At 34.2% G+C, this 15,502-nt stretch overlaps 1 protein-coding gene across 1 annotated transcript in view; it reads left to right on the top strand.

The window, feature by feature from the left end:
• The window catches only part of LOC114340474 (focadhesin), an 86,661-nt gene that overhangs the window by 42,986 nt on the left and 28,173 nt on the right, over positions 1 to 15,502 (top strand). Inside the window, exons 7-8 of the mRNA XM_028291221.2 lie at positions 5,032 to 5,261; positions 13,180 to 13,379. Coding sequence (XP_028147022.2) covers positions 5,032 to 5,261; positions 13,180 to 13,379 — 430 coding nt within the window. The remainder of the gene's footprint in view (positions 1 to 5,031; positions 5,262 to 13,179; positions 13,380 to 15,502) is intronic.

Raw genomic sequence — 15,502 nt, 5'->3', positions numbered from 1 at the left:
ATAAGTAGTGGAGAGTCTAAGGATCAAAATCTGTATTATTCCGAAAGACGCTTTTACCATGGGGTGGTTGCCACCCCGTCTCGAGGGTGGAAATTTTTTATTATATTTTGACCGCAAATGTTGGTAAAAACATTAATTGTAAGCAAAAAATGTTTTATATTTTTTTGATAAAATTAATAGTTTTCGATTTATTGGTTATCGAAATTTAGTTTATATCGAAAAAATCAATGATATTAATCAATCATGGTTTATGTACCTGTAGTGGTTACGATGCTAGTTTGATTGGGCAATCCGAGTTCATTTGCCGGCCATAATTACATAATTATTAGGATGGCTGGGATATGAACTCGGATTGTCTTATCACTGGTGTCGTAAGTTCTAGATCATTTGGGAGAGATTGCGACCAAGGTTCTCGTTCTCAAAACTACCAAAAATTTCAAAAATATTAGTTCGACCTTTGCGGCTTCTGCTAGTACTGATCATTACCTTTCCAACGCACATCTAATTTTGAAAATTACCAGAGAACGACAGTTCTCGCCAGTGGCGCACAACCCCTACATGCGACACTATGTATTATATACACGAAATTTTCGATTTTCTAAACCTGACTGAATTGAAAATTGAGCCAAATCCCATCTTAAAGTTTAGGAAAAGACTCCTAGATCCATATATTACTTCTTCATTTTGGTCCAAGGCTGTGGATTTTACGGCTTTTCCTATTTAGGGTCTGTTTTTCGTTCTCGTCCCCAAAACTCCCAAAAATTTCAAAAACTTAAGTTCGGCCTTTGCGGCTTCTGATAGCATAGATCATGACCTTTCCAACGCATGTTTAATTTTGAAAATCGGTTATACCGTTTAAAAGTTAGCGAGCTCAGAATTAGAACTCAACTTTTATTTAAAAAGGGGAAAATGTTTGTGGATATGTACATATGTATGTATGTATGTATGTATGTATGTATGTATGTATGTGGAAAAGTTACACCGATCTGAATTGTTTTTCTGTGTTTCAAGAGGGTGTGAGGGCCGATTCAGAACCGGTGTAATTTTTGACTTCTGACTACCCGTAAGCCAGCTATAGGGCTAGGTAGATACAAAATGGCAAATTTTTTGGGCGTATATATCTTAGGTTCAAGGAGAGACAGGAAAATCGCAAATAAACCACATCAATAGGGTTGAGTTAGGTTTTCAAACGTTGCCTAAGCGATCAAGCTCAGACGTACACACGGCTCAGTATAGCCAAAAAATTGAAAAACTAAACTTTGAAAATTTTGGTTTTTCGACAATTACTCAAAATTTCAACCTACGAATTGCGCCAATAACTGAGCGTTTGTAGAAGGACTCTAGGCTAATCTAACGTTGTTTACCTCATATCCGGGAAAATTAGAAATTTTAAGTTATACGCTTCATAAGTATGATCAAATCTATTTCCTATGGGGAAAAACAGTTCAAGCTCAATAATTTCTGTAACAACTTTAGTTTTCATACTTGAACTCAGATGCATCAGATACTACTTGTCAATACGTTTCAAACTCATGTTTAGTGATCAAAATCGGTTAAGCCGTTTAGAAGTCTTAAGTTAGAAATATATAATCCAATTAACTATTATTCCCGAAATGGTTTATGTAGTTGTAGTGGTTACGACGCTAAATTTGATCTGTAACGGATAATCTGAGTTCATTTACCGGCCATCCCAATATTTTTATTTATTCTATTTCGACTAGAAAAAAAATCTAGTATACATTCGATGGTCACTAGATCATTTGGGAGATAATGCGACAAAGGTGACCATTTATAAAGCTTGACGTGTAATCGAGAAAAATTGCATTCAACTTCATACATTTAATTTGTATATAACTTGAAAAACTCTTGATACAAGAATAAAAAACCGCTAAACGCCGTAAAAATGAGTGGCGCATACAATATTCCAGCTACAAAAGATCTGATATGAAAATTACGTGGCGCGAAAATGTATTTTCATTTTGATGCAAAACAAAATTCTAGTTTTATTTTAAAAGATTTTTCCATAATATTTGCTAAATTTGAAGTAAACGCGCCACAAAAGAGTAAATTTGATACAGTTTGAATTTTGAAACTCTTTTGTGGCGCGTTTACTTCAATTTTAGCAAATATTATGGAAAAATCTTTTAAAATAAAACTAGAATTTTGTTTTGCATCAAAATGAAAATACATTTTCGCGCCACGTAATTTTCATATCAGATCTTTTGTAGCTGGAATATTGTATGCGCCACTCATTTTTACGGCGTTTAGCGGTTTTTTATTCTTGTTTGACATATTCTACATGTTCCACTCATTAAAACGCCAATTTGGTGATAAATAGCAGTCTGATTTTTGCTTGAGAGTTTATTCTCTGTTCGAAGAGTTTAAGTCTGTTCTGTCGGACAAAATACATGTGCCGTTTTCGTGGTCTGACCGTTCCAAAGGGCCTAGCCGGGTAAGATGGTGAAAAGTGCCCCCAACCCAATCTAAATTCCATATAGGCCACTTTTTAGCACATATAGAGGAACTCACTTTCTGAAATTTTTAGCCCCGTAGGTGGTCACGTGACCCCCCTAGAGCCTAATTAGGCTTTTTATGTTTTTATTTTTTATCTCAGCCGCATTAAGAGCTAGCCAAAAACTTTATTTAAAAAAGTTGTAAGTTTTAAAAAGATCTATATGAAATTTTTTTTTTATTTTTTTGGCGGGAAATTCGAATTTTTAGAACAATTTTAAACTTTTAAATAAATCTGAAAAAAAAACTAAGACACTCGTTTTTACGAAAATTAATTATAATGTGTATTTTTGCACAATCTTTCACCCTGAATTTTTTCAGATTTTTAAAATTGGTGAAACGTACCTTTAAAAATAAAAAACCGCATTTTTTCGGTTTTTTTTTCGTTTTTTTGATACAATTTTATACATATTTTTCAAAAAATTTAACACCGTCACTAGAATAGGTAAAAAACTGAAAAATAATTGGGATTTGCTTCATAAAAATTTTTTGTAACGCCATCCATTTTCAAGATACAGGGCGTTGAAGAAAACAAAATGTTATATATTTTTTACGATTTTGCCGAAACTACTGGCAACATTGTAATAAAACTTGGCGGGTTTTAAGAGGTAGTTATTGTGCATGTTTTGACATACAACTAAGGATTTAATATTCATCATTGGCGCGCATAGGGGTAATGGTCTGAACTTTTCAAAGAAAAAAAGATAGTACGCCACTGACATATTTCAAATTAACAATCATTTTTGAATTCCTCGTTCAATTTGCAATAAAAAATCTATCTTCTCATTTTTTCATACGACGCGCTGTTTTGCTGCAAAAAATAAAATATCTTAACGCTTCCAAAGTATTCGAATTAATTTTGATAATGGATATATGAGTTTATTATGTATGTAGATGTAGAAACTACTAGAAGTTCGAATACTTTGTAAGGGTTAAGATCTTTTATTTTTTTAATAAAAATGCCGCGTCGTATGAAAAAATAAGAAGATACATTTTTTGTCACAAATTGAACGAGAAATTAAAAAACGATTGTTAATTTGAAATATGTCAGTGGCGTACTATCTTTATTCTTTAAAAAGTTCAGACCATTACCCCTATGCGAGCCAATGATGAATATCAAATCATTAATTGTATGTCAAAATATGCACAATAACCAGCTCTTAAATCCCGCCAAGTTTTATTACAATGTTGCCAGTAGTTTCAGCAAAATCGTAAAAAATGTGTAAAATTTTGTTTTCTTCAACGCCCTGTATTTTGAAAATGGATGGCTTTACAAAAAATTTTTATTAAGCAAACCCCAATTATTTTTCAGTTTTTTACCTATTCTAGTAACAGTGTTACCTTTTTTGAAAAATATGTATAAAATTGTTTCAAAATACGAAAAAAAAACTGAAAAAATGCGGTTTTTTATTTTTAAAGGTACGTTTCACCAATTTTAAAAGTCTGAAAAAATTCAGGGTGAAAGATTGTGCAAAAATACACATTATAATTAATTTTCGTAAAAACGAGTGTCTTAGTTTTTTTTTCAGAGTCATTTAAAAGTTTAAAATTGTTCTAAAAATTCGAATTTCCCGCCAAAAAATTAAAAAAAAAATTTTTTCTTATAGATCTTTTTGGAACTTACAACTTTTTTTAATAAAGTTTTTGGCTAGCTCTTGATGCGCCTGAGATAAAAAATAAAAACATAAAAAGCCTAATTAGGCTCTAGGGGGGTCACGTGACCACTTAGGGAGCTAAAAATTTCAGAAAGTGAGTTCCTCTATATGTGCTAAAAATTGGCCTATATGGAATTTAAATCGAGCTGGGGGCACTTTTCACCATCTTACCCGGCTAGGCCCTTTTTAACCTGTTCCACAATTAAAACTTCCCCTATTCCAGTGTTCCCATATATCAAAGTTTGTCCGACGAGACACCCTTAAGCTATTAACAAATTTTCAGCTTGCTATTAATCAACTTTTTTTTATATGCGGGATCCAGACCTATAACTGTTAATAATAAATTAATAAAATTAATGGCTAAATACTTATTTTAAAAATAATTATTACTTCTTGACTACATTGAAACGACCCACATACTAATCACAACAAAAATCCAGGTCCGGATTAACAAAAAATATAAAGTAATAGTGACCTTGAAAAAACACCCTGTATATTGAAATTTTCAAAGTCCCTTTGAACATTTGAAATTAGCACAAAAAACTAAGTTTAATGGTTCGCGTCCATTTTTTGAGCAGACAATTTAATGACTTTAATTTTGAAATTATGCCGAAATTTTTAAGAACTCTGAGAACAAGAAAAATTTCGATATAATTTCAAAAGTAATTTCATTAAATCACCAAATATCAGAAAAATATACAGGGTGGTTCTAAAGTAATGGGTCCAGAAAGAAATGGGTAACATCGATAAAACACCCTGTAACTCTGTTATAAAAATCCGCCTCAGTGACCTCTATTCACCATTCAAGTATTTCCGTTTCCCAATGAAACACCCTGTGTAATACATACATAATTTCCTATTTTAGTTTATGTGCACTCACCCAAGAAATTCCACAACTATCTGATACGGATAACTACAAAGACCTATTCGAAGATGTAACAAAAACCTTATGGTATTATGGTGAACTTGGAAACTCCGAGATAAGCGAAACTGCTCTTTTGAGTCTGACAACATTCGGAATGGAGCATATATGTATGCATTTACCGGAGAAGTACTTGGAGCCTGGGAGTACTCCCAACATGCAAGCTGTCTCAGGTATTTATCTATTTGTTTTCAATGACACGTCCAGAACTGAAAAGTTACAATCTTAAATGGTACAATACTAAATGAAATATAAATTACTTCTTCGGCTCTGTTTTTCAATGTGCCTCCAGTAATTTGTCGTTCCATCGTTTTCGTAGTCTTCCCACTGATCGTCTTTCTATTGGTGAACCGCCTCTCGTCGTTTTTACTACTCTATTTGTTGTCATTCTTATCCTTCTTACTCTTCTAATGGACATCCTAAGTCTTGACGTCACAAAATTGGGAGGAGCTTATATTTGGCTCCAAACAACTTTGTTTATAATGTTAAACACTCATAAGGAATTTTTAATTTATTGTTTACGTGGTTTGTGGGACAAAATAAGACTTTTCATTTAGGTATTCAGTTAAAGAAACGTGTCAATCAAGAGATTTTTATTCGTTTTTGCCCAGGTGAGTTAATTTAATGCAATGATTAGAACGTAAACATTTTTAAGGTTGTGTTTATTTTCAACCACTAAGGAATAAAAACCACCTGAGCAAAAACGAATAAAAATCTCTTAATTAACACGTTTCTTTAACGAAATACCTAAATGAAGTCTTATTTTGCCACACAAAGCAAATAAATGAAAAATTCCTTATGACAATTTAACGTTACAAACAAAATTGTTTGGAGCCAATATAAGCTCCTCCCAATTTTGTGACAGTTGTGACGTCAGACTTAGGCTGTCAATTCTTAGACGCCGACAGAAGTTAGATCGTGTGCGCACCGTTTGTGTGCCACTTGAAAACACGTACTAACGCGTACTAATCTAACGAACCCGCCACGAACGCGTACCGCACACACGGCGCGAAGTGTTCGGCGCGTATATCTTATATCTATACGTACCTTTATATAGATGGAAGAGTCAATTTACTCCCGATAAAGGGGAGTCCGCTTCATTTGTAATAATTATAAAAACAATATATTTCTTACTAACCTTTTTAACGTTATCTGTTAATAAATTATTTTTAAACTAGACTCAAATTTTAATTTTATACCTCTTATTTATTCTATATAATAATCTTTACAATTTACGATCAAATGATATTTATATTTTATTAATGATTTAAAATAATTCCATAAATTATTATGTTTCCTCCTATCGCCACCTGCTAACGTATCAACAAAATGTACGTTGTGTACTTTTGACAGAACCGTCAAAGTCAAACTAAATATTAATATAACAAGTTGTTTAAAATCTTAATAACAAATAAATAATAAAATTCCTTGATCTACTCTATGTCATATTATGTATAAGTTTTTAGTTTGTGAAAACTGTCATTATAGATATACTTAATTCGCTCTATCGAGATTCACTTTGACATTGACGTTAGTAATTTCTTTTTTGGGAAGTTCAGTTGTCAGAAGTGACTGGAAATTACTACACAACCAACGCACCTGCTCATAGTAAACACTATTAATTATTAATAGTAAACAGACATAAAAATAACATAAACCTTACGGCAAACAATAATTAATTTACACCATTATAATGTATTGATAACAAATGACAAAATTATTTATTGTACAAAATAAAAATATTTTGTAGAAATAAACTCCACAAAATTTTATAAGATTAGTAGACACTCCCACTGTTTCTAACAATTCTTCTTTTTTCAATGAAAGATTAAGTTGATTTTAGCAGTTAATAGTGTGAGGTAGGAATTTTTGTGTTGTATGTTTCATATTCCGAATGTGTCAAAGTGAATCTCGGTAGAGCGAATTCAGTATAGCAGTGCGTGAAGGGTGTAAAGTGTGCGTGAAGTAACAATGGGCGCGTTCGGACGACCGTAGCGGCTGGCTGTCAGCAGAAATCGGCTGAGTGGTTGTATCCAGCCGTGATAGGGAAAGCTTAGTAAATCTCTCAGCGGCTGACTTCCAGCGGTGACGTCTGACAGCTACTGCTGGCTCAGCTGTCCAGCCGCTGTGGTCGTCCGAACGCACCCAATGTATTTTAAATGGGATTTACTTTTTCGCACTGTTTTTGACACACTTTCATATAATCAAATATCCTTAACTTTCGCGTTGTCATGGTGATGACATAATAAGCAATAAATTACAACAAAAATTTTGACAGTTTTGTGGTTTGAAAGAAATTAGAATTTTTAAATGTCAAAGTTCTAAAAATTGTAGAATAGAAATGAATTCCAGTGACGAAGAGTTACATTTTTTTTTATTTGTTTATCGTAGATAAAATATTGTATGAAACTGTGCGTGAAGTACTTTTTGCGAATTTACGCGATGTATAGCACTCACTCCGTTGTCGCTCGTGCTCTAAACATCGCGTGCGTTCGCAAAAACCATATTTCACGAACTGTTTCATAAATAACTATTATTCAATTTTAAAAATATTATTTTAATATAAATATAACGTACCTATATTTTTTTTGTTTAGAATATAAATAAAATTATCCGAGAGTTATTGTCTCGGACAAATAGCGTTTCCGCTTAACGTGTCGTCCTAGGCTTTTATAAGATTTAGACAAGACGAAAACGGCGGGTTCGTTGGAAAATATATTCCCATGAGATTTTTTTGCATAATCACATTCGTGAGACACCCCAGAATAAGGTTCAAGAAGTTGCCCACGCGAAAAGTGGTCCAAATTTTTTTTAATAATTTTTTTTTAATCAAATTGCAAAAATAATTGTTTCGGTCCGACAAATTTTTTTTAGGTTTTTTGGACCATTCTGGACAAAAAAGGTCTCTTGTAATTTTTCTCTAAAGTTGATAGTTTTCGAGTTATAAGCAATTTAAAATTTGAAAAACGCGAATATGGCTATTTTTAAGACTTAATAACTCGGTTAAAAATTATTATTATGAAAGTCAGAAAGTGACTAAATCAAAGTTTAAAGCGCCCCCTACATGATGCTGAACAAATTTTTGTCTTTTTTTTTATTACTAAGCCGTTATTTTTAATTATTAACAATGAGCGGCAAGATCGTATTGACGCGGCTGTAAATGTGAGTGCGAGTAAGATGCACCATTGACTGCCGGAATGGCTCTCTCCCACTCACCATTGATGGCAGCCTAATACGTGCATGTCGCTCATTATTATTACTTATAAATAACAGGTTAGTAATAAAATAATGACAAAAATTTCTTTAGGATCTTGTAGGGGTTGCTTTACTCTTTGATTTAGTTACTTTCTGACTTTCATAATATGTAATAAATTTTAACCGAGTTATTAAGCCTTGAAAATCGCCATTTTTCGTTTTTTTCAATTTTAAATTGCTTATAACTCGAAAACGATCAACTTTAGAGAAAAATTATAAGAAACCTTTTTTGTCCAAAATGGTCCAAAAAACCTAAAAAAATTGTCCGGGCTGAAAATATTGATTTTTGCAATTTGATTAAAAAAAATTGTTAAAAAAAATTGGACCACTTTTCACGTGGGCGACTTCTTGACAGGCCCGTTTTACCGAATAGGCACGGTAGGCACGTGCCTAGGGCGCTAGGTTTTGGGGGGCGCAAAAAAAAAATTGCCGTGGTTGTATCAGCATGCCTCATTTATTGCGCCACTGCCGAAAGCCGACATCTGACCCAAATCACAGCCCGCCCGGCGCTCCGCGCTGTACTTAACGTGCCACTTGTGGCCGTGTGCCAGCCACACAGCCCGCCTCGCGCCCCCTTCCACCGCCACTGGTTGCTAGTCAACCACGCTCGGCCTCTCTCTCCGCCCGCACCCCGACCACCCTCCCCACTTCCTACCGTGGATTGATTACGCCTGTCACAACTTGAAAATCTGTAGTTGTTGTTGTTTCCTTTTTTGGATGATTTGTGACAACGTGTATCATTATGAATTGAAAGTATATTCTTTTGTCCTAGTCAATGTGATATCTGTAGGTGCTGAAGTGAAGACTGAAGACTGTGGTAGTGGTGTGGTTTAATATCGGTATAGTATAGTGTGACCACAGATAAAAGAAGTTCTTTTATCCATGTTGTGACCCTCTTAGTATTTTGAACAATATACTGTGAAACAAATTCTGTGATCAAGAAGAAGGGACAATTTATTTGCGCGTAAGTAAATTGAATAGAAGTAACACAGCAAATTGTGATCTAATTTTATAAAGTAAAATACAAGCAATAAAACTCATTCCAAAGGTTATGCTCATATACAACATTATAATAATGTATTAATTTTATTGATAGGGCGGTTTTTTAATAAAGTCGTGTGTTATTGAGCTTCTCAAAGGAATCGTAATGAGTTCTTCAAAGCCAAGTGGTTCCGAGTTTCGTAAACGAGCGGCTGAAAAACACCAAAAAGAGCAAAATGTTTTGAAAAAGATCCCCAAAATATCCGGATTTTTCAAGGTTGCGCCAAAACCACAGATAAACCTACAAAATCCGTCTTCGTGTAATCCAGTAAAAAATGACCCCTAAGAATTCTCATTCATCCATCAACGTCGGCCGCAGTAGATTCAACAACTGCAATCGCACACAGCATACCTAACTCAGAAAAAAACCTGGAAGTAGAACGCCCGAAAATCAAGCCTACGGACTCAGTTGAAGACCAATATAATTTTGAGACTAAAGAGAAAGACCCTATTCATTCTCCAACGTCGGCCGAATTAGATACAACTATTGCAATTGTGCACGAGCACGACAGTAACTCAAACTCAGACACAAACCTCGTAGTAGAAAGTGTGAAGCCCAAAGACCCAGTTGAAGACCAATACGATTTTGAGCTTGAAGACCCGGCATCATGGAATATCAAAAATGAATCGCAAGTAAATAAAATAATAAGTTCTGAATTTGATCAAAATCTTCTGCAAGCTGATTTTTCAAAGTCTGAACATCACGGCGATGGAAAAAGTAAGGTGAAACGGAAGCTTTCGGTCAACTTATTTCTTGTCACGCTTCCGAACGGAGAAAAGATCAAAAGAGACTGGCTTATTTACTCGCAATCAACAGGGCAGGTATTTTGTAAATTCTGCCTTATTTTTCAACCAGAGGACAAATCCACATCTTTTAACAAAGGGTTTAATGATTGTAAAAATTCCTTTGCATTAGCTGAGAAACATGAAAAATCTGACGACCACAGGGCTAATGTTTTGAAATTTATTTTGAGGAAAAAGACCACATCTAATGTCACCAAACAAATTCAAAGTCAATACCAGGAAGAAGTGAAATATTGGCGAGAAATATTGACAAGAGTTGTGTCTGTTGTAAAATTTTTGTCGAGTAGAGGTCTCCCATTTAGAGGTGATAACCAAACGTTTGGATCTACATCAAACGGACTTTTTCTAGGCTGTCTTGAGCTGATAAGTGAATTTGATCCGTTTCTCGCCCAACACATAGCAACACATGGTAACAAAGGCAAAGGTAGTGTATCATACCTTTCGTCTGACATTTGCAATGAATTTATTGAGATTATGAGCAAAGAAGTACTGAAACAAATCTTGAATGAAATCAGGCAAGCTCGCTATTTCTCTTTAATCATAGACTCCACACCTGACGTGTCGCACACAGACCAATTGGCTGTAGTACTTCGGTATGTTTCATTGCCCAATGCTTGCGCCAACGAACGCCTGATACAACTCTTACTAAGTGTATGCCACAAATCTGGAAGTTTGGAAGAAGCAACCCTCAGTTTACTTGAGAAACTTGAGCTGGATATCGATAACTGTCGTGGAAAAAGTTACGACAATGCATCAAACATGTCGGGCATATACTCAGGTCTTCAGGCAAGGATTAAAAGCAAAAATGATCTTGCTGACTATGTACCATGTGCAGCCCACTCACTAAACCTTGCTGGGTGTTTTGCTGCCGAGAAGGCGTGTCCAGAAGCCACAATATTTTTTACATTCGTACAAGGGCTGTATGCTTTTTTCTCGGCATCCACTTACAGGTGGAACATCCTAAAAAGTCATATTGACAAGATTAACGAAGGAAAATCAAAGAAAGATCAGAGAAAGCTAATGGTAAAGCCCCTGAGTGACACAAGATGGTCTGCTAGGGCAGACGCCCTTCGAGCTTTAAAAATAAGTCGACATGAATTAAAAGATGCTCTTGAAGAGCTAAATAAAGACAATACTCAGACACCAGCAACACAATGCACAGCCGCTGGGTTTCTAAAAACACTTGGACATTTCCAAACCACGTTATTAACTGTGATCTGGGACGAAATTCTCGAGAGAGTTGATAAAACAAGTAAGACTCTTCAAAATCAAGATTTAGACCTATTTGGTGCCACAAAGGAACTTGAAACACTATCTTCGTTTTTGAGTGAAAAGAGAGATTTATTTGATGATTTCGAGTCCAAAGCATTGAAACTTGCAGAAAAAGAAGAAGCTGTATACGACAAAGTAAGAGAAAGAAAGTTATTGCCCGATGAAAAGGACAGAAGCATGGAAGAAACATCTTCTCGAGAAAGATTTCGCACTGGGGTGTTTATTGCCATTGTTGACAACATAGCTTCGCAGCTCAACAAAAGAAGGGAGGCCTATAAAAATCTCGACACAAGATTTAAGATCTTACAAAATCTAGAAGAGAAAAATTCCAATGAGGTGGCTTGTGAAGCTAAACTGTTAGGAGAAGTATACAAGAATGATATTGATGGGGAAGACTTTGCCCAGGAATGTAACCATTTCAAACAATACATGGTTTTGGAGAACCTTTCTAAGATCAAAGAAATGTACGCCTACATAAAATCAGATTAGAGAACACTTTCCCCAATTTGGAGGTTGCTCTCAGGATATTTCTAACCTTACCTGTGACGAACTGCACAGCTGAACGTAGCTTTTCAGCTTTGAAAAGAGTGAAGTCAGAAATTAGATCGTCGATGGTTGATGAAAAGCTTAATGGCTTATTGTTGCTGTGCACCCAAAACGACATTACTTTAAAATTAGACTACAAAAACATTATTGACGACTTTGCAACACGGAAAACCAGAAAAAAAAGCTATTGTATGAATCTCTAGTCAGTCTAGTGGTAAGCCAACAAACCAAAAATAATCCAAAGAAAATGTGATTAAACGAATACTGTAAATAATGTAAATACTTCAAATGTAAAGAAGGGAGGGTGGGTGGTCCGTGATGCCGTGAGGTACGTTACACGCATTCCCACCGGAGGCCAGTCACGCATTCCCACCGGATACCTCACGGCTACCGGTTGCCAGTCCGGGACACGGCGGGTCCATAGGTGGTGGATAATGGGAAGGCTCTCGAAAAGAATCAGGATAATTTGTAAAGGAGAGTTAAGGGACATTAAGTCTAAAGTCCTCCCGAACCAAAACTGGCATTTCAGACTAAATCTAAATTTACGGGGTGTAGGCGCGTTATGGTAGGGCTGGTGGGGGGATGGGGAGGGGCGTAATCAGCTGTAAGGGGTATAAAAAGGGGCGCTACTCTTCGTTGTGCCTAGGGCGCTGGCAGGGTGTAAAACGGGCCTGCTTCTTGAACCTTATTCTGGGATGTCTCACGAATGTGATTATGCAAAAAATCTCATGGGAATATTTTTTCCAACGAACCCGCCGTTTTCGGCTTGTCTAATTAGATTACTGCAGCATACGTTGTAAATCATCTTCACTTTGAGAGATTAGTTTTGTATTGTCCCAGTAGCGGATCCAGGGGTGGGGCACGGATCAAAAATACACTAGATAAAATAGATTTTATCGGGGTACATTCCAGACTCCTTGAGTTTGTACCCTATGTGCCCCCCCCCTAATCGATTTTCTGGATCCGCCCCTGTGCATAGCAGATTATTTTAAGTTGTTTACTTATTGTGCTTTATGTCTGTTCTCTTCTATTTTCACTCCTAAATAGTAAGCTGTAACAATAACTAAAGGTTTTATTAGAAAATGAATGTAGTAGTTAAGTAGTAGTAGTAAATCATGCCATAAGAAATTATCATACCTTCAGAACGATATTTTTTAATGAATTTTGTTTTAGGCAAGACCTGGATACAATTTTTGATTCAGAATGGAGCTTCAATATCATCTATAAATTTTATCAAAAAAATGATGTCGATCGAGATTGATGGATTTTTAAAATATGTGTATCAGCCCAAAGGTCCCAAAGAACCAGTTAACTATAGTTATTTACCTTCGTTTAGTATAGTTAGGGCCATTGGCGAATTTATTAAAACATGGGTAAGAAAATTGAATAATAAACTGTTGTATTATTAATAAACGTTTTTTTATATATTTTTATTAATTATTTTATTTAATAATTTTTACATAATACATTCATGAGACGAAGTGTAATCCTTAGTATGAAATCTAACATAAAACGTAAATATAATATGGCATTTAACAAAAAACAAAACTAATAAAATAATACTTAGAGCTACCTACATGACATCTTCCCCCTTTTAATTTTTCTATTTATTTTATTTTTTTAGCATACATAATCTTGAAATTTGATTGGTTGCTTAATTATCTTTCCACTGTTACTCGTGTGTGGAGCAGAATCAACTACTTGTTGATTATCATATTTAGGGTCATTCATTGTTTGATTTTAGGCTATTGATTATGTTCAAAATAAGAGAGCTAAAAGGAACTACAACGTTAACGGGATTTTATTGTCTCATACGGCCAATGGACCTCTAGATTTGAAAAAACCGCGGAGTGCTACCATTTAAACGGGTGCGTTTTTTTTTTTGAGAAAGGGGTGAATTAGTCACTAGGCGCATGGTGAATTAGGGTGAGTTCTATGCACTTTTAGTACAAACACTTCTACAGGAAAATTGTTCCAGGTTAAATTAAGTATCGAAATATCACATTTTATAGTCAAAAATATTTTTCTTTTTCAGCCAAAAATAACTTCCATCCTTTCTCTTTAAAATGAAGTTTGGTAAAAGTCTCTAGGATTTACAGTTTTCGAAATAGGATTTTTCAAAATTCGCCGCTCACAACATTTTGGGCCATTTTCCCCATTATTTCGCAAACGTTGTTGTGTAACTTTTTTCTACGCATTTCTAAGTACATATGTGCAATGGTACATTTAGTAGAAATAGAAGTCAATTACCTTTAAAATGGTCTATTTTATAAGATTATACGGCTCTTTTTAAGCAAGTTATGCTTCTTCAAGGTTTTATACTTTTAATGATTTTTGATATTTTTAATGATTATTTTTTAAAGTCATCGTTATGACTTTTTTCTTGTACTTTTAGGTATATACATTGTGGAATAAAAAAAGCTTATTTTCTTTACTTTAAAATGGTGTATTGTAAAAAATTCTAGAACTATTTTTAAACAATATATCCGTAGGATATATCCGTAATTTGAGAAAAATTTTAATTATTTTAGTTTAAGAGAAAAATTTTAGAAAAATTTTTTAGTTTTTTTTAATTAGAACAATATAATTGCATATTATCACATAATTTTTAATTCCAAATAACTTTTTTTAATGCCACTTTTCGATATTGTGAAATATAGAGGTACTTTACGCTTGAGTGAAATTCATATTAGTTTTTTAACATGCCTCGTACACTATTGATAAAATTTTATATCTGATGATTGCATCTTGGGTTTTGCGCTATGCAAAACACTTGGTAAAGAATTTTTTTTTTCATAAAGTTAATAATAAAAAAGTTTTCCATATGGTTCCAACTTAGTGGGACCTATTGCATATGTACATATATGCCACATTTTAAAGTAAAGAAAATAAGCTTTGTTTTTTATTGTACAATGTGTATACCTAAATATACAATAAAAAATATTATAATGAGAAATTTAAAAATAATCGTAAAATATATCAAACATCATTAAAAGTATAAAATTTTGAACAACCATATCTTGCTTAAAAATAGTTATACGCCTTCTACAAATGGGACCGTGCAAGTTCGGCAAAGCGCCACCTGGTTTCTACGCTCAGCAACATTATTCGCACTTTTAATTATATTTGCTAATTATATTAGTCCTGGTTACTGGATAATTGTCAAGGCCATAGTCCAAAAAAATAATAAGAAGAAAAAATAAGATTCAGGTTATGTTATTAAAACGTAAACAATTGTAGTAAATAAAATTAGTTATTAAAATGCAGTACTGCAAGCAAAATACAATTAATTAAATTTACCTTTATATAATAATTGCATATCATATCAATATTGTGGAGCAATATATAATTTTTCTTCTTCATTGACAGTAGATATGAAATATACGTCAATTTGACAATGTATTATTTAAGAAAGTTACAATATTTCTCCGCTATTCTCGCACGATCGTTTCTAGTATCCCCTCCAAGTACTTGCACACCGCGAATAGACCATTTT

Source organism: Diabrotica virgifera, chromosome 8, assembly GCF_917563875.1.
Source record: "Diabrotica virgifera virgifera chromosome 8, PGI_DIABVI_V3a".
In the NCBI taxonomy this organism is placed as follows: Eukaryota; Metazoa; Arthropoda; class Insecta; order Coleoptera; family Chrysomelidae; genus Diabrotica; species Diabrotica virgifera.
The sequence above is the reverse complement of the archived record's forward strand: the minus strand, read 5'-3'. Positions and strand labels throughout refer to the sequence as shown.